We start from the raw sequence: 26,477 nt of genomic DNA on the forward strand, positions 1-26,477 counted from the left end.
TATCACTATTATTATTAGTATTGTTATTATTTTTTGGGGGGATAGAGGGTTGCCCAAGATCAAACTCACGGTCTAGAGCATACAAAGAAAGTGCTTCACCTGGATTGCCTGTGTATAAGGCAAGCATCACCTTCCCATTTTGTCAAGAGTAATACTTTTAAGTTCAAGAAATATCCTCATGAGGGATGGGTATTTGATCATTGTATAATCAAAACCCAAGCACAAAAATGTGTAAGTCTGCAACTGTACCTCATGATGTCTCACTATTAAAAATTAAAAAGAAATATTCTCATGAAGTTAAAAATACAAGAGAAAAGGTGAAAGCAAAAATGAAGAGAAAGCTGGGTGGGAAAGATAGAATTTAAATATAAATTTATATAATTTATGTTAAGACGTGCACATATACATAAATATATATAAAATCAAAGAACAAAATTTCCTCACTTTGGGGTAAAAAGGAGAAGAGTATTTTATTCTCATTTTTTATGATTTTAAATCCAAAATAAAATTGCAAAAATTTATTGAGCAACTTTCTTTTTCTTTAAAAAGATGATGGAAGTATGAATTTTATCAAGGAATAATTTCAAATATAATTTTTAATTATTCCATTTCTTCTAAGGGCAAGATTATTATAAGGCAAGTTGGCAAAAAACTATTAGTAGGATTTTAGCTATCATCCAATTTACTTAAAAATATTTTACTTATTTGGCTTTTGGGTCACACCTGATGGTACTCAGGACTTACTCCTGGCTCTGTGCTCAGGGTCACTCCTAGCTAATTTGGAGGACTATATGGGATTCTGGGAATTGAGCCTGGGTCAGCAGCATGCAAGGCAAGTACCTTACCCACTGTACCATCAATCTGGCCCCACATTATAAAACACTCTAAAGCCAAAGTCTATTCTTGTAATTTAAAAAATGTATTTGATTTTACTTAAATACAACTTTTAAAATACTATTTTAACTACTTTGAGATTCTAATTTCAGATACTTACCATCATTATAGTCTTGGTGGTGATAAGAAACATGATACCTTCTTGGGTAGGTTCCTCCTTTTCCAAATTTCTCAAAAATAGGATTATCATAATCTATCAAGACACATAAAAATGTTACATCATGACAAGTGCTTCTGATTAAAAACATATAGATTTTTAATTTTAAAACTTCCCTCTCCCTCCCAAACAATAGTCAATGACATAGACATTTATGTATTTAGGATGTGAAGTCTAACCTGAAAATTCCTGATGATTATCTGGATAGCTCTGTGCTCTAGGCATTCGTGATTTTGGATAACTCTCTCTAAACGTAGAAAGAAAAAGTCATATTAAGACAAAATATATATGGAAGACTATAGAATATTTAAAAATACAATGTGCTCTCAATTTATATATGTGTGCACAGATATATAAGATATGGGTGTGTACCCTTGTGTGTAGCAATTTATTATCTATTGATAGAGGAATTCAGTAACATAACTGAAAAAGAGCAACTTCTTTTTAAGCATTTATTTAGAACTTATGTGAAGGCACAAAGTCAGACTTTTAAAATTAACCCCTAGAGTTTAGTGATAAGAATGATATATTTTTAAAACCAGAACTATTTAGAAACATCTATGTTTTAATGCGAGCTCTGTCACATAACTTGGTGCAACCTTGACAAATCACCTGAGATTTTATACATATATAAAATTTTATACATATATAAAAAAGAGATAACACATTTCCAACTCATCAAGTAATTATGTATTAGAGTGTTCAGTACAGTGTCTTTCAAATATTATGTACTCAATAATTATCTTTCTTATTTCTGTCTCCCAGAATATCTTAAAATGTTTCAGTTGAAGATACTGATTGCCTCCCTTCCGCCCTCCTCCCTCTGGAAAGAAAGATGGCGGCCACATGGGAGCCTTGTGGACAGCAGGTATGAGCCGGGGGTGTGGGGGCGACTAAAACCTCATGGGAAGGGGGGCGTTCTGGTCCGTCCTTCACGCCCTACCGAGGTCACCAGTTGCCCCCCGCGAGCGGCTCTCCAGCACGGCCACGGCCCCAGAAGCACAAGGACTTAATGCAGAACCCAGCAGCTTGGAGCAGAAAAGTGAACGGACTATGCATTGATCCAGGCCATCAAGTCTGCCGGAGGGGAAAGGGTGTTGCCCCATTCGCCCTCTCCTCTCTGGAAAGAAAGATGGCGGCCACATGGGAGCCTTGTGGACAGCAGGTATGAGCCGGGAGTGTGGGGGCGACTAAAACCTCATGGGAAGGGGGGCGTTTCGCTCCGCCCTTCACGCCCTACCGAGGCCACCGGTTGCCCCCCGCGAGCGGCTCTCCAGCACGGCCAGGACTCCAGAACACAGAAACCAATTTCTTAACTATCTGACTTTCAGTAGAAATACTTCCAGGGTCAATAGGTAAAAGAGCAGAAATCCAAAACCAACATTTAATTCTTGAACCCAGCCGTAGAAAGCAAATCACTTCACAATGCTTTTTCAGCATGTCTGATTGGGGGGGGGGGTAAACTCTAAATAATAGTGGTGAATCTTTTATTGAAACAATGAATCTAATCAAAGCAGATAGAGTGTTAACTAGAATTCATCTGCCTCACAGGGACTGGGAGGGGTGGGGGGTGGGGTTTTATTGGGGTTCTTCATGGTAAAAAATAAGTATTGGTAAAGGGAAATGTGTTTGATATTTGCATGACTGAGACATAAACCTGAAAGCTTTGTAACCTTTCCCACAGTGATTCAATAAATTAAAAAAAAAAAAAAAAAAAAAAGAAGATACTGATTGCTACAGATGAACACTGTTCTCCCTGAGGCCAGAAGAGGGAGCACTTGTAACAAAAAATTAACAGCTGCACCATGTTCCTGCTTACATTCACGAACAACCATTTCACAGAACTAAAACACTTAAATTTTAAATGACACCCCAACATCTTTTGCCATAATTTCTAGAATGTGAGTTATTTATAATTTGGTGCCACAATGAACATATTCTGAATAAATGAAACTCAAGAAATCTCTAAAACTAAACATATAATGAAAATTTTGGCGGCAGTTTCATGAATAGTATTAAAAGTAAATGTACATAAAAATGAAGTTCACATTTAACTTCCAAAACAAAATTTTGGCAAACTGGAATACTCAAAATATTACGATCATATATAATTTTAACTAATTAAACTATAGACCCTATAAGATTAAGGGATTCATACTAGCTGAAAAAAAATTGTTTGCCATAAATAGACAAGTATCAACTACATCCCTCTGAGTGTACCACAAAAAGTTAACAATTCAATATACTACATATATGCACATTCCCCAAATATATTAAAAAGCAAAAACTACAATTAGTATTACCCATCCAAAGGACTATCAAGTGATGGACAACTTCCTGAGCCAGAATTTTCAGGGCTACTTAAAGATAATGGGTCCAGCATCTAGAAAAAAAGAAGAGTTCTACCGTGACACGATTTTATGTTACTGGTTGTTGGAAAAACAGCCTTCGTAAAGTACAATTTAGGCAATATAAAATTCACTAGTGCCTATTTCAGTATTAGTTTTCTGAATTGTGGCCCCCCCTATAATCTTACAACATTTTCAGTACCCAACAAAGAAACCCCATATTCAACATTAGTCTCTCCAGAGTAATCCTTTAATTTTTTTCAAATTTTTGTTAAAGAGCCATGATTTTCAACATTACGGATAGTTACATTTTAGGCATATTATAATTCAACACCAATCTCTCCAACAGTGGAGAGTAATCCAATTTTAAATATTTTAAATACAGCTTTTCCTTATCTGAAGGCTATAACTTCAAACGTTCCTAAGAGAAAAATATTCTTCCCTATAGATTAATAAACAATTGAAAAGTATAATATTTCACATAATAATGCTTATTGAAACTGAGTAATTCCCTCTCCTACTCTACAGGAATGAGGCTAATGCCACTCAAAGTAGCTGATGTTATAAAAGATTAATCCATGGAACAGTAGAAGCTATGAAAACAAGCAACTCCATGAAAACACCTCAATATGGTAAAACCTTTTCAAAATTTAAAAGTTATCAAACTGGGACTGGAGAGATAGCACAGCGGGTAGGGCGTTTGCCTTGCACGTGGCCGACCCAGGTTCGACTCCCAGCGTCCCATATGGTCCCCTGAGCACCGCCAGGGTTAATTCCTGAGTGTAGAGCTAGGAGTAGCCCCTGTGTGCATCGCCAGATGTGACCCAAAAAGCAAAAAAAAAGAAAAAGTTGACAAACCACAGTTTTATAGTTAAATTTACTTTTGTAAATGCTAATTCTCATATTACAAATACTACATGCAATCATTTTGAGTGGCAAATTTAAGAAAATTATCCTCATTCCAGATTTATGTGTGAATGAACAAAGCACACACAAATTAGTGAAATTTTCCTATTACTCTTTGTTCACAAAGAAGAAAAATATGAAATTAGAAAAGAAATGAAACATATGTATACACACTCCCATAACTAGATACCTGCCATGAAATATGGGCTCTGATGGAAGCTCTTTAAATAAAATGAAAAAGCACATCCAAGGTTTGCTTACTTGGTCCATGCTCTCTGGAATGAACTCTCCTTCACTGTTGATACTTGTGAATGACCCATTCCGGGCAACCTGGTGTAATTCATCTGGAATGTATCCGGGGGGAGGGGAGCTTCTATCTCTATTAGTGGAAGCTCAAAGGAGAAAAATTACATGTTATCTTTAAATGTATCAGAAGGGAACTAATTTTTTTTATTTAAATATATACAATTTCTGCCTTACAGTACCAATAACTATTTCAGTTATTAAAATTGATCAGAACATTCATATCAGTAAACCTCAAATATTTTTATAGCTTTCTAACCCACCATCCTACTATTAACTTCACTGTAATATTCATAGGTACTTAGGGGGAGTGTTCTTCCAACTGCCAACAACATAAAGAACTAGTAATACTGTAAATATTTTTAGATTAATTCCATTACTTCTGAGCTTCTAGAGGTCATTTGAACCAGGTTTATATTAATGCCAATGTAATTTATGGAAGGCATCATGATATAGGAAAAAGAATACAGGTTTTGGAGTCAGACCTGTTAAAAACCTAGCAGTAGTTACTTGTCAGCTATGTTACTTCAGGAAAGTTATTCAATCTCCATGGACCAGTTTCAGGAACTAAATCTCTCCTTTGTAAAGGTGATAGATAATAAAAATTATTCATCATGAATATATGCTATGAATATTTGACTCTATGATGGTCTTTCCAGTCCTCACCTAAAGAGAAATGACTTCATAGCCATTTAGCCCATATTAGTCTGTTTATAATTTGTGAATTTGCCATTTTATTCCTGGTATGGGTCTTAGTTCTTTTGTGCCAAGTCATATTCCTGGAATTTAATCTTTTTGTAGTTTGGAAAAATCACAGAATTGTAGTTCATTTAATCACATGCTTCTGACATAGCCTATTTAGTGATAATATGATGACGTTATAAAAAAGCAAAGAAATTATTGTCATGCATTCTAATTTGTAAAGCAAATAATGTGTACATTGAAAGAATTCTCTCAATTTATTGCCACATTAATCCCATGATTTATAGAGGACAGTGCTAAGAATATGATTCACTGGTAGAGCATATACATTGCACATAAGGGCTGGATTCTATTCCAGACAGCAGAAAAACAAAATAAACAAAAATAAACTATTTTAAATATAAAGATGAGGGTAAAATTACTGGTATCAGGGTAGAGAGATGGAATTTTAATGTAGGTATCAGTAATATTCTTTACAAAAATTACCAAAAAAAAAAAAAAGTTCCTACATCGGTTATCTTTCATTTACTTGTGTATCATCTCTACTGTTCACTTTTCCAACATTTCTGAAACTAAAAGTAGAATTATAAGAAAGACACCTAGCAAAATGTGGTCATAAAAATAGCGTCTTCTCAAGACCTAAGGAGAAGATAAACAATATATTATTTGGGGTTTTAAGACTATACCTCGCAGTGCCAGGGTCGGGGTGGGAGGGTAACTCTTGGCTCTGTGCTCTCAGGTCACTTTTTCCTCCTGGTGGCACACATTCCATACAAACCTTTGCTTTTGTTATTAACATTCCTCTTTAATCCCCAATCTTTGTTAAGATTCCTGACCACAACTTTTGTTTGGTCCTACTCAGCTGCTTCCTTCCTATTCATATTTCACCTCCTCTTCTACTATCCCCTTTCAAATCCACTTCTATTATTATTATTTAATTAATTAATTTTTAAATAGTAGCACTCCCAGTGATGCTCAGGCCAGTGGTACAGGTGGATTAGCGATTGAGTCCGGCAGTGGTCTGGCTCACCAGAGCCATATCTAGCAGTGCTGGGGAGGCGTGTAGTTGGTATAATAAGATTGAATTCAGGACCTTGAATCCAGGCATGTGCTCTACTACTTACACTGACCTCCTGACCTCTTTGTGCTAATCTTATGCACCATATTCAATGCCTAACTCATATAAAACATTCATACTATGACTTCTGAGCAATGTTAATGCTTTTATCGTATATAAAAAAATGTATATTACCAATTGTTTGACACAAAAGATACACAGAACTGAGGACTCTTGTCTACTCCAATACCTAGCAGGCCTCCTTTAAAAAGTAAAGAATCCCACACAGGATCCATTTTCCTTTTTCTTTTTTTGGGTTTTGGAGCCACAGCTAGCAGTGCTCAGGGCTTACCCCTGTGCTCAGGGAGCACTCCTTGTGGGCTAGAGTCATATGGGATACCAGGGATGGAATCAGCCACATGCAAGCAAGTGCCTTCCACTGTACTAACTATCTCATTTTTCTTAATATCATATGATTAACAATTTAATTAGTGCATATTAAAAACAATAAAGCAAAATCTGAAAGCTCTTAGAAATGTTTATTATAACAGCACTTTTAAAATGACTTTTCAAGAGGTATCAGTTAACTAAGGCATTTGATTAACTGAATTAGAAGGAAGAGTCACACTACTATTTATCTGTTGCTTTTCTACATTTAATGGATGGAGGAGAAGTTGAGAAATTATTTACGAACATGATTCAGACATTAGTTTTCTTACCTATTAGAGAAAGCCATTTTTTTCTTTCTGCTCCAAATACTGTGTTATCCAAATCTTCTAATGATGGCAACGGTTCTAAATTTGTAGCCTGCAAAAGATAAAGAATGATCAATTCTATTTAAACACTCCAAGGCTTTAAACACAATCTCTTCTCTATTGAAGATAAGGCATGTGCCCATCTTATGTCTCCCTGGCCCTCATACATGGGGCTTTTAGAGGCATAAATCCTTTTAATCATATTGAAAATTTTTTTCAATTCTTTACCTGTGTACTTCCGTTTATTACAAGTAATATCTTCAGGCTCTTCATATGAATACTGCGATCCAGCAGTTCCACAGCTTTGTCTAAGTCATCTTGGGTTGTTAATGGAATTACCAACTAAACAGAGAGAAATTTAAAAAACTATAATCATTTTACCAGGTCAATCCCTTCCAGGAGATTCTTTTATTGTGGAATTGTCTCAAATTACTGTGATTTCCAGTATAATAAAATTCTCAATGATTTTATATCTAGATCACTTTGCTCTTTTTATCCTATCATAACCAAAATTAAAGTAAGTAAGAAAGCAAAGGCCCTCCCGTTGATCTTCGATTTGCTCGAGCGGGTCCAGTAACGTCTCCCGAGTTCGATTCCTCCGCCCCTCTCGGAGAGCCCGGCAAGCTACCGAGAGTATCTCACCCTCATAACCAAAATTACAGAATATAAATTTTTGCTATGATAATTTTTATTCTCATCTATAAAACTTAAGTAAATATTAGTTTCCTGTGATAGTTCCTTAGGTAAAGGTAAAGGTAAAGGCCCTCCCGTTGTTCATCGATTTGCTCGAGCGGGCCCAGTAACGCCTCCATTGGAGACTTTGTTGTTACTGTGTTTGGCATATCGAATACGTCACGGGGAGCTTGCCAGGCTCTGCCGTGCGGGCGAGATACTCTTGGTAGCTTGCCCGGCTCTCCGAGAGGGGCAGAGGAATCGAACTCGGGTCGGCCATGTTGGCTGCGTGCAAGGCAAACGCCCTACCTCTGTGCTATCACTCCAACCCATGATAGTTCCTTAGTATTGCTAAACTTAATTTACTACATATATATATGTACATATATATATATCCCCAAACTGCATTAACAAGTACACAAAAATTATATAAAAGTAGGACTACCTTTCATTTGCACTGATGAAACTTACTTATTTATTCACTAGTAACCCAAATTTGCCTTGCATGTAGCTAACCCAGTTTCAATCCCTGGCATCCCATATGGTTCCCCCCCACCCTGCATACCCACCCCCTGCCCCAAGCACTGCCAGGAGTAGTTCTTGAGTGCAGAGACTGGAGTAATTCTTGCTCATTGTCTGATGTGATACCAAAAGTAAAAAAAAAAAATTGTCTGTTCACATGTGCACAGTACCCCAATGTCCAGTGTTCAAGGGCCCACAGTGAATTTACTCTGCTATGAATCAGGACATGGTTAACTCCAAGTATCACAGATTCTCATGATGATGTCTCAGTCGTAAAGAATTTTAAAAAATTTAATTTTACCTTAAGATAACACTAAGGTGATAGCCTTCTCTACCACCTTCCTGACAAGAGGTCACCCAGACATAATGACTGACCACTCGTAGAAATGCTTCATAAATCATGAGAAAAAGTATTTTTTTTCAATCTTAGAAAATGGAGGAGGGTTCCTAAAATTACAGATCAAGTAACGATGTCAATCTTGTAGAAAAAAATTGTATTAGAAGAATTCAGAAAAGAAACAACAATTTTAAATGTTAGATTATGTACAATATGAACAAATTATGTCAAACTAACCTAATTTTTCCTCAACAGACTTACTAGGCTGGTGAATTAAGACAAATCTGTAGTCTTAATACATTTTGGCATTTGAAAGTTTTCTACAATACAATTTTAGGAAAAGTTAAATGAATGGGGCTGGGAGTGTATCTTCATGGCAGATACTTCCCCTGCATGTTTGAGGATCGGCGTTCAATCCCTGGCACTGCACAAAACAAAAGTACCAAAGACACATCTGAGTTCCCCTTCATTCATACTATGAGAGAAAGACACTTATGAGATAAAGTAATGGAATAAGGAAGATAAGAAAGGGAAGGAGACCCAAAATAGACACATTTCCCTGATGGGATAATTGTAGTCCACTGTAGTTACCTATCTATCGTAGCCCATCTATCTTGAGCTACAATTTCCTCACTCACTCCAGTAATATGTACTTCATATACTGTATTTTCATATATATGACTATATATATATACACACATATACACATACACATGTATATATATGTATGTGTATATATATGTGTGTATATGTATACACACACACACACATATATATATATATATATATATATGAAAAACCCTCAGTGTCTTAGGGACTAAAAACTGAAAATGAGGTCAGCACTAACAGAAAAGTAAAAGCCAAGATAGGGCCAGCAGCAAGAAGTGTACATGACTGAAAACTCAAGAAGTAAATGAAAAATAACATTTTAAATATTACTATCTTATAACACAGCGGATAAGGTGTTTGCCTTGCACGCAGCTGACCCGGGATTAATTTGTCCGTCCCTCTTGGAGAGTCGGGCAAGCTACCGAGAGTATCCCACCCGCATGGCAGAACCTGGCAAGAGCCTGGCAAGCTCCTCGTGGCATATTCGACATGCCAAAAACAGTAACAAGTCTTGCAATGGAGATGTTACTGGTGCCCGCTCGAGCAAATCAATGAACAATGGGAGGACAGTGCTATAATGCTACAGTTCTACCATCTTATAATGTTCATTACTTGGGGATACTATTCATTATTCAGGGATACTATTTGGATATAGATTTTTTTTTTTTTTTTTGCTTTTTGGGTCACACCTGGCGATACACAGGGGTTATTCCTGGCTCTGCACTCAGGAGTTACTCCTGGCGGTGCTCAGGGAACCATATGGGATGCTGGAAATCAAACCCGGGTCTATGCATGCAAGGCAAATGCCCTACCCGCTGTGCTATCTCTCCAGCCCCTAGATTTCTTTTTTTTTTTTCCTTTATTTTATTTTATTTTTTTTAAAGTTGTAGATTTACAATTTTTTGTGCTTTGGTTTCAATTATACAATGATCAGATACCCATCCCTCCACCAGTGCCCATTTTCCACCACCATGGATAATATCCCTCCCACCCCCATCCCCCCATCCCCCCGTCTCTGTGGCAGGGCAATCCCCTGTGTTCTCTCTCTCCTTTTGCAGCCCCTAGATTTCTATCTTGAAAAATATTTTTTGCTTTCAGTTGTATGTAGTTACTTTAGAAAATTACACTGAACATATTTTTTGTTTTAAATTAACACTAATGCATCTAAAAATTCAATATTTTTAAATATTTTTATTTACATAGTTTTAATATCTGCAAAGCATTTATATATATTTTCTCAAATTTTCTTAATTTTTATTTAAGCTCTCTTCTCATTCTATTTATCTCCACCGGTACCTCGTTCATTCCTGATATATATGGTTCTTTCCATTTTAGGGATTCTGGATGTATTACTCTCAAGCTATTCTCTCTACCAGGAATAATCTTTCCTCATTTCCTCAAATTCTTTGTATGGCTGGCTCTCCAGTCAAGTCTCAGTGACTAAATGTTGCCAGTAATTATTCCTTAGAGTAGAATACCTACCATCCTTTTTTTATTCTTTATCATAAGACTTCATGCACTTCCTTCTAAAAACTTCACAAATTAAAAAATTCCCAGAGACAGGCTAGGGGGGTGGGGTGGCAGGAGAGAAAGTGGGGTCATTGATGGTGGGAAATGTACACTAGTGTATGGGTGTGTGTTGGAACATCTTATGACTGAAACCTGATCATGAACAGCTTTGTAACTGTGTATGTGATGCAATACAAATTAACAAATAAATAAGTTAATAAATAAAACAACAAAGTTCAAAAAAAATTCACTTATTGTGTTTCTACCATATCTATAAATTCTACGAGGGATATAAATTCAGAAGTTACAGATGATGCCTTGAAAACTCAAGTATTTTCGAGATTAAAAAAAAACAAACAACGAATTAGCCAATTAACTAAAATGTTCAAATTTCAAATTTTATGATTTCAAGATGTTGAGATCTCATACACTCTGAAAGAAACCTCAGAGATAATCTAATGCAATTCAAATTTTACAGAAGGTTCAAAAGTGGTTGCTCAGAACACAAGAGCTCACAATGAACCCTTATGGTCACATATATTGACTGCCAAATATGCATACTGATCTAATCACATCCTAAAATCAACACAAAAGACCCCAATAAGTTTGAATCATGTCTGCCATGGAGGCAGAAGGGGGGCAGGAAAGGGGGGTTATACTGGGGATATTGGTGGTGGGGAATGTGCACTGGTGGAGGGATGGGTGTTTGATCATTGTGTGATTGTAACCCAAACATGAAACCTTATACCTATCTCATGGTGATTCAATAAAATTTAAAAAAATTTTAAAAATAAATAAAAACCTTCTAAAAATGTTTTTGAAATAATAATAATCTGTTTACACGAAAAAAAATTAATTTAAAGTGTTATTATCAAGTACATAGTATGAAAAGATAGTTCATCTATAAACTATACAGAATACTCAATCTTAAAAATAAATATGCTACGTTCCAAAATAAGAACTTTAAATAGTTAGTACGTATATTTACCTCATTATTGGTATAATGCAGGTCCATAGACTGTCCAAAGGCAATTTTAGCTTTAGATCTTAGGTCTTCCAGTTTAACTGGTCTAGGGAACTGAAGGATTCTACATAGACAAAATGGTAAGGTATTTTATCTTCTTAGCCATAGTTAAATGACAAACTAGCAACAATAATCTTGTAGGTATAAAGATAAAAAAAGTAAAACAAATATTCACATTTCTTTAAAACAAATATAGCTCATTTTTAATCACATATACTGTCAACACACAGTTCAAAAACTTTAAAGTTTTTGTCAATTATAACACAGTTATAAAAAGTAGATTCTCAAAATGCTCTTCAGTTTATAATTTGCATGAGAACTATTATGTTGAATATTAAAGAACAAAGAAATTGTTCACAGGAGAAAATGATTATACTTAATTATGGTATCAACTCTATAATGGGATGTAATGAAACTGTTATAAAGTATAATGATCCTTCAGGTATTCAAACTTTTATTTCTGTTCCCTTAAGAATTCAACATTTTTGACTACATATATGTCAACCTCCCCTAACACAGATTTTTAAAGGATTACAATTTTTAATTATATATTCTAAATCTTATATTTTATTTCCATATATCAAAGGACTGGCCTGGCCTGTACTGGTCCTAGGAAGCACAGACCTAAAATTAGAGACTACTAAACTCTTAAGTTCCCCAAGGAAAGGTATCATGTCTACTCTGTTCATGTTATTTCTTCATGACCCATAAAATTAGAGAAAGTATTTAGAAAAAAACGTGTAAATAGGAAAAAGTAAATTAGTTAACACTTGTATATCTGGTATATTCCATTTAACTTCTTTTTTATTTTTTGGTCATACCTGGCAATGCACAGGGGTTACTCCTGGGTTTGCACTCAGGAATTACTCCTGGCAGTGCTCAGGGGACCATATGGGATGCTGGGGATCGAACCCAAGTTGGCCACGTGCAAGGCAAATGACCTGCCCGCTGTACTATCTATCACTCCAGACCCTGGTATATCCCATTTAAAAAAATCTGTGCAAAAAATTTTTACATCTTTGGTTATATGATTTGTGAAAAACTTTTGTTAATGTCCTTAAAATGGATAGCTCTTTCATTTAATTAACGTAATAAGACACTTTATCAGAAACTAAATCCCATCTTCTCTCACTCTTCTTTGGCCTTGTTAGCAATTTTGTAGTCAGTCATTACTATCACTTCTACCACTGCACTGAATACAGGTATCTGATGGAAAGCTAGGTTTATCATTACCAGTTTAAGATTTAAAACTAGCACTCCAATTCACTTTTCTCAATGTTACTAACTGACATATAATTACATGTCATATGATTGATGTCTCAAGAATTATCAAAACTCTATTAAATCCACATAAATAAATTCTGTATAGTATCTGAAGGGACAATAAAATTATAAAAGGAGAAGTACATTTAATCTCCACTGAGTAAAGCTGAAAGAACTGAAAATGTTTAATGGCTAAATTATGTGATCAGCTTATTTACTCTGTATTATTTCAAATAAGAAACGCTAAGTATATCTAATACTTAGCCTGAATTTTGACAGATTCTATCTAAAGTTTCTATTAATATATTACCAAGAACTATTCCATTCTCAATATATTTTTGTTTTGGGTCACATGCAGCTGTGCTCAGGGCTTACTCCAGATTGTTCATTTAGCAATCACTGCTGGCAGGTTCTAGGGACAATATGGGGTGCCAGGGATCAAACCCAGGTCAGCTGCATGCAATGCAAGTGTGCTTCCTATTGTAATATTGCTCCAGACCTCTGTTGCAATCAAGGTAAGCATCCTACCCACTATATTACCTCTCTGGCCCCTCCATTCTTAGTATGGAAGCCCTGAACCTTCAAAATCTTATAGGGGATAAAAATCTTGAATATTTTAATTAGAAACCTTTGATTAAATCAATAACCTGAGACGTAATATTTCTATCCTCACCGTTTTTCTCCTCTGTGTTCAAATTTGACTCGAACATCATTCTGTAATAAGATAATTTCAGATATCAGAAACAATTTCTAATCAATGAAAACTTCTAAAATTATTAAGTCTTATTTAAAAAATGCTTCGTCATTAAAACAGATCAGAGAGTTAATTTTCAGTGTCAACTTCAATCAGTCAGTAGTATCTGTCAAAAAGCTGAGTTGAGAATTATGTTGCTAAATCTGGTTCAATAGGAAAGACGACCATGATCGATTAGTGATGGTATAATGGGTATAAGACATTTGCTAATCCTATTGTAGGAAACAGAGAAAAGCATACTCCTAGTTTTCATGTTAGGTACTGCATATTTGTTGTGATTGTTTTGGGGCCACACCTAGAGGTGCTCAGGGGTTATTTCTGGCTCTGCACTCAGGAATTACTCCTGGTAATTTGGGGGACCATATGGAGTGCCGGGAATTGAACCTAGGTCGGCTGTGTACAAAGCAAGCACCCTACCTGCTCCAGCCCCCGCCAACAAATTACTCTTATTTGCATATATACAGAATAACTTTAAACAAAACTATACTTCTGGAAAAACACAAATACTCCTCATTATTGAAACTGACAAATATATTTTGGAATGTTCAACAGAATGAAATTTATGTAAAAAGGTAAAAGGTAAAGGCCCTCCCGTTGATCGTCGATTTGCTCGAGCGGGCCCAGAAAGGTCTCCATTGGAGACTTTGTTGTTACCGTGTTTGGCATATCGAATACTCTCGGTAGCTTGCCGAGCTCTCCGAGAGGAGCGGAGGAATCAAACTCAGGTCGGCCATGTTGGCCGCTTGTAAGGCGAACGCCCTACCGCTGTGCTATCGCTCCTGGAGTCAAAATTTATGTAGCAAGAAAAAAAGAAAAAAAAATAAACACAATTTGCTTGTTGGGACTGGAGAGGTAGTATAGCAAGTAGGGTGCTTGCCTTGCACATACACAGCTGACGAGGGTTCAATCTCCAAAATCCGACTTGGTGCCTCTAGCTCGCCAAAAGTGATCCCTGAGTCGTGGGTAAGCCCTGAGCACTGCCAGATGCATACCAATAAAACCCCACCAAAAAATATTTTTTACCTTACACGCTTTAAAATGAATAAATTACCAGCTTTAATAATTATAAATAAAATGTAATTTTTAAAACATACACCCTGATAAAAATGTATGACAAAATATTTCAAAATTATAAAAGCTAAACTTTATTTATTTAACTGTTATTATAAACTATATTTATATATCTGTTGGGGTCACCTTTGGTGGTGTTTGGGGGTGATCTTGGAGAATGAACTTGGAGGATCATGTGGTGTCAGAAACTGAACCCAGGCTACCCACAAGAAAAAGCATGCACTTTTGCTCTTTGCACTATCTCCTCAAGCTTTAAACAATTTTTCTGTAAAAATCAAATATCAAAGGAAAATAATACATTTAACAACTATATAGTTATTAAAATTTTGCTGAAACAAATACCTGTTTTTTTGGAGATAAAGATTTTGATTTTCTGGTTTCTTGTAGGGATAATGCTGGTCGACTGGCCTTATGAAGAACAGCCAAATCTTGCATGATTGAATTCAAAGCTTGCTGATCATCTAGATTTGAAAAAAAAACCAACATATAACCAAATAAATAGTATCAGTATCCATTTACCATCAATACATTAAAATTGATAATAATGCAAAAGAAATGCTTCTAAAATACTTCTACTGCCTATGGGCTGGGGGCCACACCTGATGGTACTCAAGGCTTACTCCTGGCTCTGTGCTTAGAGATCACTTCTGGTGCTTTTTAGGGGGCCTTAAATGGTGCCAGAGATAAAACGTTTTTCTCTTTCACCCACATTCTTTTTTTTTCCCTTTATTTTATTTTATTTTATTTTAAGTTGTAGATTTACAATTTTTTGTGCTTTGGTTTCAATTATACAATGATCAGATACCCATCCCTCCACCAGTGCCCATTTTCCACCACCATGGATAATATCCCTCCCACCCCCATCCCCCCATCCCCCCTGTCTCTGTGTCAGGGCAATCCCCTGTGTTCTCTCTCTCCTTTTGGGTGTTATGGTCTGCAATCACCCACATTCTTAAGTGAGATATAAAGAAAAGCTTTATCTCTAAATGGCCTACTAATATTAGGATGTGTTTCCTTAAACCTCTTCACCATAAAATTCAAGATGACTACAAACGTTAAACTATTAAAATTTAATCGAGCCCATAACATTTTAATTTCAAGAAAAATCCAATCCTTAGGGAAAAAATGAACTATCATGAACTTTTAAATATACCAAAAAATTGCTAAGAAATTTTTATGATTTCTGAGAACGATAAGCATTAGCCTGATAGTAACACAAATGATCTGCTTTATGATAGATGGCTTTATGACAGATAAACTTCTAGGGACAATTTCATCAATTCTCAGTAGCAAATCTACTTTACTAATGATAATTAACAAACGGCAAATGAAGAAGTTAAGGGAATAAACAGTTTATATTATAAATACAATTTTTAAATGGTTTTTGTGAGCAATAATCATGTTGTAGGGGAGTACTCATTAAAACATGCATTACCGGGGCTGGAGCTATAGTACAGCGGGGAGGGCGTTTGTCTTGCGCATTTGCCCCGCAAGTTTGCCTTGTACATGGCCAACAGAGAGAGAAAAGCTCAGAGATCTGAGAGTCTGATCAACAACCAACCACACAAGAATAAACAGTGGGTTTCTGACACATGCCAAGATGATATTTAATTCAATACAATAATTGAAAATATTTAGGAAATCATTTCAAATAAAATATTTTATCAGAAATTCTTATATGCCTTATTGGTTACTCATCATACTTGAAAAATAAAGAACTTCAATAAAAAATTCATTATATTTTATTTTAAATAGAATTATATAAAGGTAAAAGGCCCTCCCGTTGATCGTCGATTTGCTCGAGCAGGCCCAGTAACGTCTCCATTGGAGACTTTGTTGTTACTGTTTGGCATTGATTATTTCTGATATATTTTTAAGCAATGACGATTCTTTATCTTAATACTTATTAGAGTGCAATATTATTTGAGGAAAGAAGAAATCAATTTAATACACACTTCAAACTGCATGTTAGAGCAATCAGACTCAAAAGTTGATAGCTCAGTAAAAGGACATCTATGTTGAAATAGGAAATGAAGCTGCTGAAGGTAGAGAATTTGAACTATGGGAGGGCAGTACACTTATGGCAAAAAAGGAACTGTGGAAAAAGAACTTAAAAGATGAAGTTTTGGCTTATACACTTGCCACTTATATAAGTAGGCAAAATAAAAATGTGCTAGCTCTTATGTTAATGAACACGGATGAGTTTAAGTTCTATGGTCCATACCATAAATATACACAGAAAGACCAAATGACTTACTATTGTCAAGTGTTTAATATAAAGTTTTAGAAAGATAAAGATGGTAGGTATGCATGATTGTTAAGATATGGAGATTAGCATGTTAAAAACGTAAGCTTCTAACTACTCGGCTCATTTTCCCATTTAGGATAAAGCAGGCCATTCACTGGTTTTCCTAGGTTTCCCTGTAATCCCTGCCTTATGGAACCCTCAATCTTAAGAAAACAGAAAAAAAGAGAAGAAAATAAAAAAAAAAAAAGTGAATAAGAGCCTGTGACTATATGGCTCAGAGGGTAGAGCACAGGGCTCCTGTGTTTAATGTCCTTATAGATCTTTCCTGAGCACCAATAATTTGCTGCTTATTCTTTACTGAGATTTTTTATTTATTATTTTCTTGCTGCAAATTATTTTTATGCCTATAATATTTCACTGTTGGGCAACTATAATAATTCCTCAGCATGTATTCAATCTTAAAAGTGAGGTTTCTTTTTTTTTCTTTGCTGTTTTCATTGAGGTACTGTGATTTTATTAATTATACCTTTCATGCATAAACTGCTTCAACACCACATCCATCACTTGAGTGCCCTCTTCCATCCACCAGTATCCCAAGGACCCCTCCCAACCACTTCACACACTCCCAGGTAAGTTCAGTTCTGCAAAAAAGTCAGGTTTCCTTAACAGGGACATTTGCATGTTAAGAAAATGGTAATACATCATTGCAGCTTAATTTAATGTCCTGACTATGCATAATATGGTTATTTCAAAACAGTATAGTAGTTAATATATAAAGTGCCTGAGTTGAAAATCATGCAATAAATATGAAAATCCACATAAATCTACCTAATAAAATTTTAAATAAAATATTTTCATACTGAATTTTTTTCTCCCCTATTTAATCCTCTAAGTATAAATGAAAAATGACTTTAGTTTAAACTCACCCATTATGGCAAACAGCTCAACAATGTGAAAATTAGGGAAATGGCTCTCCCTTCAACATTCTTTAGTGCCTTAGGAAATAAAGAGATAAACACATTAATAAGACACAGAGAAGCTGCAGCCACACACACAAAAATACCCATACATCAATATAAAAATGCTAATTATAAACATACAATATTAAAACTGTATATATTTTGCTGGGAAGAAGTGCTAATTTTCACTTAGATATTCAATAAGCATGAACTAAATATTAATATTATTGTATATAAAATTTAATTCAGTGAGTTTTTTTAGACTTCTATGTTAGCTTAAAACCAGAGTTTTTTTCTTTGTTTTTTTCCACATACAGCGTCGCTCAGGAGTTACTCCTAGCTCTGACCTCAGTGATCACTCCCTGTAATGCTCAAGAACCATATGGGATGCTGGTGACTGAAACTGGGTCGGTCACATATGGGGCAACCACCCTAGCTACTGTACTCTCTCTCCAGCCCTCAAACCACAGAATTTTTGAGTCAAAAATTTTAAGCAGGCAGGGCCAAGATAGCAGAACAAGGAGAACGTGGGTTTATCTCCTTCTATGATGAGAGCAAATTTGCACCAGAACTTGGATGAACCTATGCAGAAACCAACTGACACCTTGATGATCAAAGATTATACAGGAACAGAAAGAGAGTACCCAGATGAACTGGAGACAGAGTGATATCTCACCAAGAAGAAATTTCACCAAAGACTAATACTCTGCAGTCAGGAAGAGATTTCTAAGGTGTGGAAGTTAACCTTAGAGAGCAGGGTTTGGGATTAAACAGAGCACCTGGTACTTCAATTCTATGCTCACAACACTGAAATAACAGATAAGAAGCTACAGGATACCAATGGGTTAGAATCACCTGCATCTTAGAGACCTCTTAGACCCTCTCCCATGAACCACACTACAGAGTATCTCAGTCTCCATAGTAACCTACCTTGAGGGCAAATTCGATACAATGAGTTACATACTATAACAAGTCTACAATAGGCAATTCTATAGAGACAAAATATAAATGATGCCCTAACCTGGGGCATAAAAAGTAAGAAATTACAAATAGACCAGTCTCTATATAGATACTAAAATTTTCTGAAAAGCAATCATAATTATTGCACAACTCTGAATATACTGAATACTAAGTACTTAAAAAGATACATTTCATGGTATATGAATTATATCCTAAAAAGTTGGGAGGGAAAAAGAATGAAAGGAAGAAAGATCGAAGGAAGAAAGAGCTGTGACAGATTCTGAGAAAACTAGAGCTCATCTGCCCATCTAAAGAAGCAACAGTTATAAATTCAAATCAAGAGCTACCTAGAATTCAGATTCAAATTATTATTAAATGTGGTTTTCCAAATGTTTAAAATTTTACTTAAGTTTACTTGTGTTTTATTAAACCTTTTTAAAAGAAAGGGCTGGAGCGATAGCACAGCGGGTAGGGCGTTCGCCTTACACGCGGCCAATATGGCCGACCCGAGTTCAATTCCTCGCCCCTCTCGGAGAGCCCGGCAAGCTACCGAGAGTATTCGATATGCCAGACACAGTAACAACAAAGTCTCCAATGGAGACGTTACTGGGCCCGCTCGAGCAAATCGACGATCAACGGGAGGGCCTTTACCTTTTAAAAGAAAAAATAAATAAACCTTTCTTAATTGATTAAAGTTTTGTGATTTACAATACTGGTAATGACAGTTTCCCATGCATACAATTCCAGCACCACATCCCTCACCACACCCCTTCTCCAAGGACCCCAATGACTCTCCCTTCCAACACCCCTCCCACCAACTTGTGTGAATCAGTTATCCTGTTGCCTCTGGCCCTTTGTTACTACTTTGCTGTGTATCTTTCAGTTCCACATATTAGTAAGAACATTCTGTATTTCTCCCTCCCCTTCTGACTTCATTCAGCATATCCTCTAGTTTATTCCACACTGCAGCAAATTACATGCTTTTATTCTCCCTTGGAGTTGCACAGCATTCCACTGTGTATATACCAGTTTCTAGATCCATCCATACACAGTTGAGCATTTGGGTTGTTTCTGTATTATGGCTATTATTGTATTAAGTGCTGTGATAAATACAGGTGTGCATATATCATTTCAAATTAGTATTTCTGTATTGGGACAGATGCCAAGAAGTGATTATCATGGCGTTGTGTATGGGAGTTCTACTCCTAATTTTTGAAAAAATCTCCATATTTCTTTCCAGATGACATTCCCACCAACAATGTATGTTAAGGGCTCCTTTTTCACCACAAACCTGCCATCAATTGCTAATTCTGGACATTCTTGATATTACCATTCTCACTGGAATGAGATTTTTTTTTATTTCAATTTCCCTAATCATGAGTGATGATGCCTATGCTCCAGATTTTAATATGTCTTTTACCACCAAACTAGCAATTAATTCCATGGGGGGGGGGGGGGGGGGACAAAAACAGTGTACATTTTCCTTTCAGCTGTTAATTTTTTTTCAATCTTACTTTTTCTTCTCGTTTTTAAGTGATGTTCCATGATTTATCATACTTTAGTGATAGTTTCCTGCATACATTATTCCAGCACCACACCTACCACTAGAATGACCACATCTCTCTACCATGTACCAGGGACCTCTCTCTTCACCTTCCGCCCCCCCTTCATGCCAGGTAAACTCAGTTTTACAGACCAACTCTCCAGTTCTACAGTCTTTATCCATTTGTTACAGTTGCCATTCAAAACCACTGAATTATGCCATTAATTCTCTAGTAAAGGAGGATATACATTTAATTTGGAAAAATTTCAACATTTTTACAACCACTTTTTTTTAGTTATAATAACTTGAAGCCTAACGACATAATGCTTATCAAAGATATACAATGAATACAAAACATAAAAAATGTTGCTTTCATCAGCTTATCAGTATCATCTTCGGGAACAACTACTACACTACCTCAATTTAAAGGGCTTTTAAATAAAAGTGTAGAATTGTATTAAATAACAAAGAAGCAAAGATCCAGTCTAAGTACCCTATTTTATAAATGAGAAAGCTGAAGGTCAAAAAGTTAATGTAACCAAGGTACTGTACAACATTAGGTTCTGAATATTCATTTTTTTAATCACCAAGAGATAGTTATAAAGTTGTTCATGATTGGGTTTCAGTCATACATTGTTCCAATATCCACCCTTCACCAGTGTATATTTCCCACTACCAATGTCCCCAGTTTCTCTCCCGCCACTCCATCTCCCTCTCTCTCTCTCACATATATATGTATATATTACATATATGAATATATACATATATGTGCCCGCACGGCAAAGCCTGGCAAGCTAACCATGACATATTCAAAATGCCAAAAACAGTAACAAGTCTCACAATGGAGACGTTACTTGTGCCTGCTCGAGCAAATTGATGAAAAATGAGAGGACAGTGCTATGCAGTGCTATGCATATATATTTTCACCCTAAGATTGGTTGCCTTCTACTTTAAACCTCATCAACTGTGGTGTGCTACTCTTGGTACATCAGTGGTGTAAGTGTGTGCTCCAGGAATTCTAAAATTTAAAATACGGTTATACAGCAGATTTACTCATGGGTCAGGTTCATCCGAGCCTATTGAGAGTGGCCGTGAGCAGGGCAGCAATTGAATTCTGGAGGTTTTCGGTTGCTGGGGCTCTGTTGGGGTGGGGAGAGGAACCCACCCGCCCCCCTCTGGTTTGCCTGGTGGAGACAACCCGGTGCGGGGTCTTAAGGCATTTCTGCCTGGTGGAGACAACCCGGTGCGGGGTCTTAAGGCATTTCTGGAGTGTGTCATTCTATGTTACTCTCTTCCGAGGGCTTTCTGAGTCTCTGGATCATGGCCATCACTGTATCACTGTCATCCTGTTGTTCATCGAGTTACTCGAGTAGGCGCCAGTAACATCTCCATTTGTTCCAGCCCTGAGAGTTTAGCAGCCTCTCCTTACTTCATCTTTCCCAGCACTGCCATACTGGAGGCTCTTTCAGGGTCAGGGAATGAGACACATTATTGTTACTATTTTTGGCATATCGAATACACCACGAATAGCTTGCCAGGCTCTGCTGTGAATCTAATAATTAATGATTTTTATTTTTGTTTCAGTGGACTACTCCTCTCTTAACTGCTATTTTTATGCTGAAATTATTCTGTCTTGAAATTATTTTGTTTTGCCAACTTTATTTTCTCCTTGGAGGTCATTTCTGGTCTTTCTTTTATATTGTCAATTGTAAAATCATAATCTTTTTTACATATATATGTATAAATATGTCACTGTCCTCCCACTGTTTATCGATTTTCTCGAGCAGGCCCAGTAACGTCTCTATTGTGACACTTGTTACTGTCTTTGGCATATCGAATATGTCACGGGGAGCTTGCCAGGCTTTGCCATGCAGGCGAGATACTCTCAGTAGCTTGCCGGGCTCTCCGAGAGGAGCAGAGGAATCAAACTTGGGTGAGCCATGTTGACCGCATGCAAGGCAAACACCCGACCCACTGTGCTATCGCTCCAGCCCGTATAAATATGTATATATAACTTATTTCTACCTAAATATATATGCATATGTTTATGTTTTATATATACATATAATAAGTATGTATAAATATATTAGTGTATATTTACATATATATGGATATATACACAAATATATTTATATATTCCTGAAATGAGGAATAAAGGATTCAGCCTATTCTGGCACCATGGTGATGGAGATCACTTGGGCCAACACACTAGTACCTGGAGGGCATGGCAGCACTCGGGGAGCTTCTAGACCTGCAGTCAGTAATGCAAGAGACTAGATTATATGGCACCAGAGGTAGTTCATGGGCTTACAGTCATGTTATTGGAAACACAGGAGACGGGGAGAAGTAGCCCATTCCCAACTCCATGTGAACCTGGAGAATTCAGTCACAAGTCTCGCATACCTCGGTTTTTCTGCAGATTAACTCATGGGTGAGGCTCATCCCAGGTTGTGGAGAGTGGCTGTGAGCATGGCAGTGATTTGAGTTCTGGAGGTTTTCGACTGCTTGGGCTCTTTCAGGGAGGGAAGGGGAACTCACCTGCCCCCCTCCAGTTTGCCCCAGATGAGCCTGGCAAGGGGTTTGGAGTCATTTCTTTGTTGCTCTCTTCTGAGGGCTTTGAGTCTGATACTACTTTTTTTCGTACCTTGCAAATGAGTGAAATCATTCCACATGTCTCTCTCCCTCTGACTCATTTCACTCAGCATGATACTCTTCCATGTCCTTCCACTTATAAGTAAATTTCATGACTTAATTTTTTCTACTGGCTGCATAATATTCCACTGTGTATACGTACCATAGTCTCTTCATTCAATCATCTACTCTTGGGCATTTGAGTTGTTTCCAGATTTTGGCTACTGTGAATAGTGCTGAAATGAACATAGAAGTGCAGATGGCTTTTCTGCACTGTGTTTTGTGGACCTTTAGGATGTATTTCCAGCAGTATTGCTGGGTCATATGGAAGCTCAATTTTTAGTTTTTTGAGAAAAGTCAATACTGTTTTCCAAAACCAGTCAGCATTCACACCAGCAATGAGAGTCCCTTTCTCCCCTCATCCACAACAGAAGTGATTGTTCTTGCCCTTTCTAATGTGTGCCAGTCTCAGTGGTGTGAGATATCTCAATCTCAATGTTGTTTGGATTTGCTGCTCCCTGATAATTAGTGATGTACAGCATTTTTTATATGTCTTTTGGCCATTTGTATTTCTTCTTGAGAAGTTTCTGTTCATCTGTTCTCCCCATTTTTGAATAGGGTTGGATTCCTTTCTTATAAGTTCTACTAGTGCCTTTATATCTTTGATATTAACCCTTTTCAGATGGGTTTTGGGTAAATGATTTTTCTCATTCCTTGGGCTGTTTCCCGGTCATCATTTCCTTTGAGGTGCAAAAGTTTCTTAGTTTTATGTACTCTCATTTATCTTTGCTTCCACTTGTTAGGTCAGATAAAGATAACTTCTACATTTCCCTCTATGAATTTTATGGATTCGGGTTTGATATTGAGGTCTTTAATCCATTTTGGTTTGACTTTTGTGCATGGCATCAGAAAGAAGACTGAGTTAATTTTTCATTTATTTTGCACGTAGTTCCCAGTTTTCCCAGCATGACTTGTTGAAGAAGCTTTCCATGCTCCACTTTCTATTTCTTGCACGTTTGTCAAAGATTAAATAATCATAAAATTGAGGGTATCACCGTATTCAACTCTATTCCACTGATCTACTTCATCGATCCATTGTTTTTATTCCAATACCATGATATTTTAATTATTACCACTTTGCTGTATAGTATGAAGTTGGGTGATGCCTCCCAACCTCTTCTTTTCTTGAGCAATGCTTTGGCTATTCGTGGGAGCTTCTTGTTCCATATTAATTTCTGGAGTGTCTGATCCATTTCTTTGAAAAATGTCATGAGTATCCTTATAGACCTACATTAATCTATATAATACTCTGGGAACGTTTTGTTGATGTTAGCCCTCCCAATTCTCGAGCACAAAATGTGTTTCCATCTCCACTCGTGGCCTCTTTTTTTTTCTTTTTGAGTCACACCGGCAATGCACAGGGGTTACTCCTGGCTCTGCACTCAGGAGTTACTCCTGGCGGTGCTCAGGGGACCCTATGGGAATATGGAATATGCTGGGAATCAAACCCGGGTCAGCCACGTGCAAGGCAAACGCCCTACCTGCTGGGCTATCTCTCCAGCCCTGGCCTCTTTTAATTCTTGAACTAGTGTTTTGTAGCTTTCTTTGCGTAGGAATTTTACCTCTTTAGTTAGCAATTACAAAGTGCTTGATTTTCTGAGGCACAATTGTGAATAGGATTGTTTACTCAGTATTCCTCTTTCATTGTTTGCACACAGGAAAGCCATGGGTTTTTGCGTATTGGTTTTGTTACTTGACACTTTACAAATTTATTGTTTCTAAGAGCTCTTTTGTAGAGTCTTTAGGATTTTCTTAGTATGTCATCTGCAAGTAGTGAGAGCTTGACTTCTTCCTTTCAATCTGGATGCCCTTGATATCTTTTTCTTGTCCAACTGCTATGGCAAGTACTTCTAGTACTACATTGAATAGAAATGGGAAGAATGGACAACCTTGTCTTGTGCCTGATCTTAGAGAGAAGGCTTTAAGTTTCCCCCCACAAAGAATAATGTTTATTTGGACTTGTGGTAAATGGCTTTGACTTTATTCAGGAAACTTCCTGCAATTCCCATTTTATTGAGTTTTTGTCATTAAGGCGTGCTGGATCTTGTCAAATGCTTTCTCTACATCTATTATCATCATATGGTTTTTATTTTTCCTTTATTGATAGAGTATTATGTTGATGGACTTGCATATGTTAAACCATCCTTGCATCCCAGGTGACTCCTACTTGATCTTTTCGATGAGTTCTTGAATTTTACCTACTATTATGATGTTGAGGAACTTTGCATCTATGTTGCATCTTTGTTGTCTACGCACCAAAATCCAATTATGATGATGAAATTGATAAGTTCTACATGGAGCTGGAGAAGTTCTATAAAGAATACCACACCTTCTACAAGATCATTGTCAGTGATTTTAATGCCAAGATAGGACCGAGAAGATCAGCCAAAGAACTCCACATCAGGACCCACGGCCTAGAATGGAATGAACAGGTGAGAGACTATCTGAGTTCATCATGTCGACCAAGACCATCCATTGTAACTCACAGTTCCAGAAAGCCGAATCTAAATGTTGGACATGGGAGTCTCCCGGTGGATGGTTCCACAACAAAATTTACCACATCATATTCAATCGACGGTTTTGCCTAGCTGATTTTGCTGTTATCCCAAAATTCCAAATGGGATCGGACCAACGTCATCATCATGCAAAATTCTACTTCACAGAGCGGGTAGAAAGGGCTGCAAAATTTAAGAAGAGAACTCCCAGAACGACCACCAATTGGGAGCTTTCTGGCACTACTGCGGCAACAGAGGAAGATGTTGTCCTAGACAACACTGACTAAGAATACAATCAACTGGTTCGGCACCACCATGATTGTGTGAGGAATGCTGAGAGACATAGCCACAAAAAGATGCCTGTCGTCAAAAACTCTCGAGATCATTCACCAATGTGGTTTGGTGCAAGCCTCAGGCAACTGCAAGTGAACGATCCGAGCTCACAAAGTAGTGCAGAGAAGCGATCAAAGAAGACCTCAAAGAAAGAAGAGCAGCAGTGCTGGCAGATGGGGCAGAAGTCAGGAAAAGCATTTGCAATGTCCGCCTGTCCTTCGACAAATACAAGACCAAGATGACTGCCCTCCAACGTCCTGTTGGATCTATCACATCTTCCAGAAGGTCAATGGAGAAGATTATCCATGACTTCTACTCAGATCTCTTCAATAGCCACATCCACCTGCCCACATACCAAATTCCAC

General features: G+C 36.9%; 1 protein-coding gene across 1 annotated transcript in view; it reads right to left on the reverse strand.

The window, feature by feature from the left end:
- The window catches only part of MAP3K2 (mitogen-activated protein kinase kinase kinase 2), an 85,376-nt gene that overhangs the window by 22,220 nt on the left and 36,679 nt on the right, over positions 1-26,477 (reverse strand). The window contains exons 2-11 of the mRNA XM_056110396.1: positions 18,058-18,126; positions 15,226-15,344; positions 13,732-13,772; positions 11,760-11,859; positions 7,351-7,464; positions 7,087-7,174; positions 4,567-4,697; positions 3,355-3,434; positions 1,231-1,298; positions 995-1,087 (exon numbers count right to left, since the gene is read on the reverse strand). Of these exons, the coding sequence (XP_055966371.1) occupies positions 995-1,087; positions 1,231-1,298; positions 3,355-3,434; positions 4,567-4,697; positions 7,087-7,174; positions 7,351-7,464; positions 11,760-11,859; positions 13,732-13,772; positions 15,226-15,344; positions 18,058-18,061 (838 nt within the window). The 5' untranslated portion in view covers positions 18,062-18,126. The remainder of the gene's footprint in view (positions 1-994; positions 1,088-1,230; positions 1,299-3,354; positions 3,435-4,566; positions 4,698-7,086; positions 7,175-7,350; positions 7,465-11,759; positions 11,860-13,731; positions 13,773-15,225; positions 15,345-18,057; positions 18,127-26,477) is intronic.

Source organism: Sorex fumeus, unplaced genomic scaffold (genome assembly GCF_029834395.1).
Source record: "Sorex fumeus unplaced genomic scaffold, SorFum_2.1 ptg000009l, whole genome shotgun sequence".
Lineage (NCBI taxonomy): Eukaryota > Metazoa > Chordata > Mammalia > Eulipotyphla > Soricidae > Sorex > Sorex fumeus.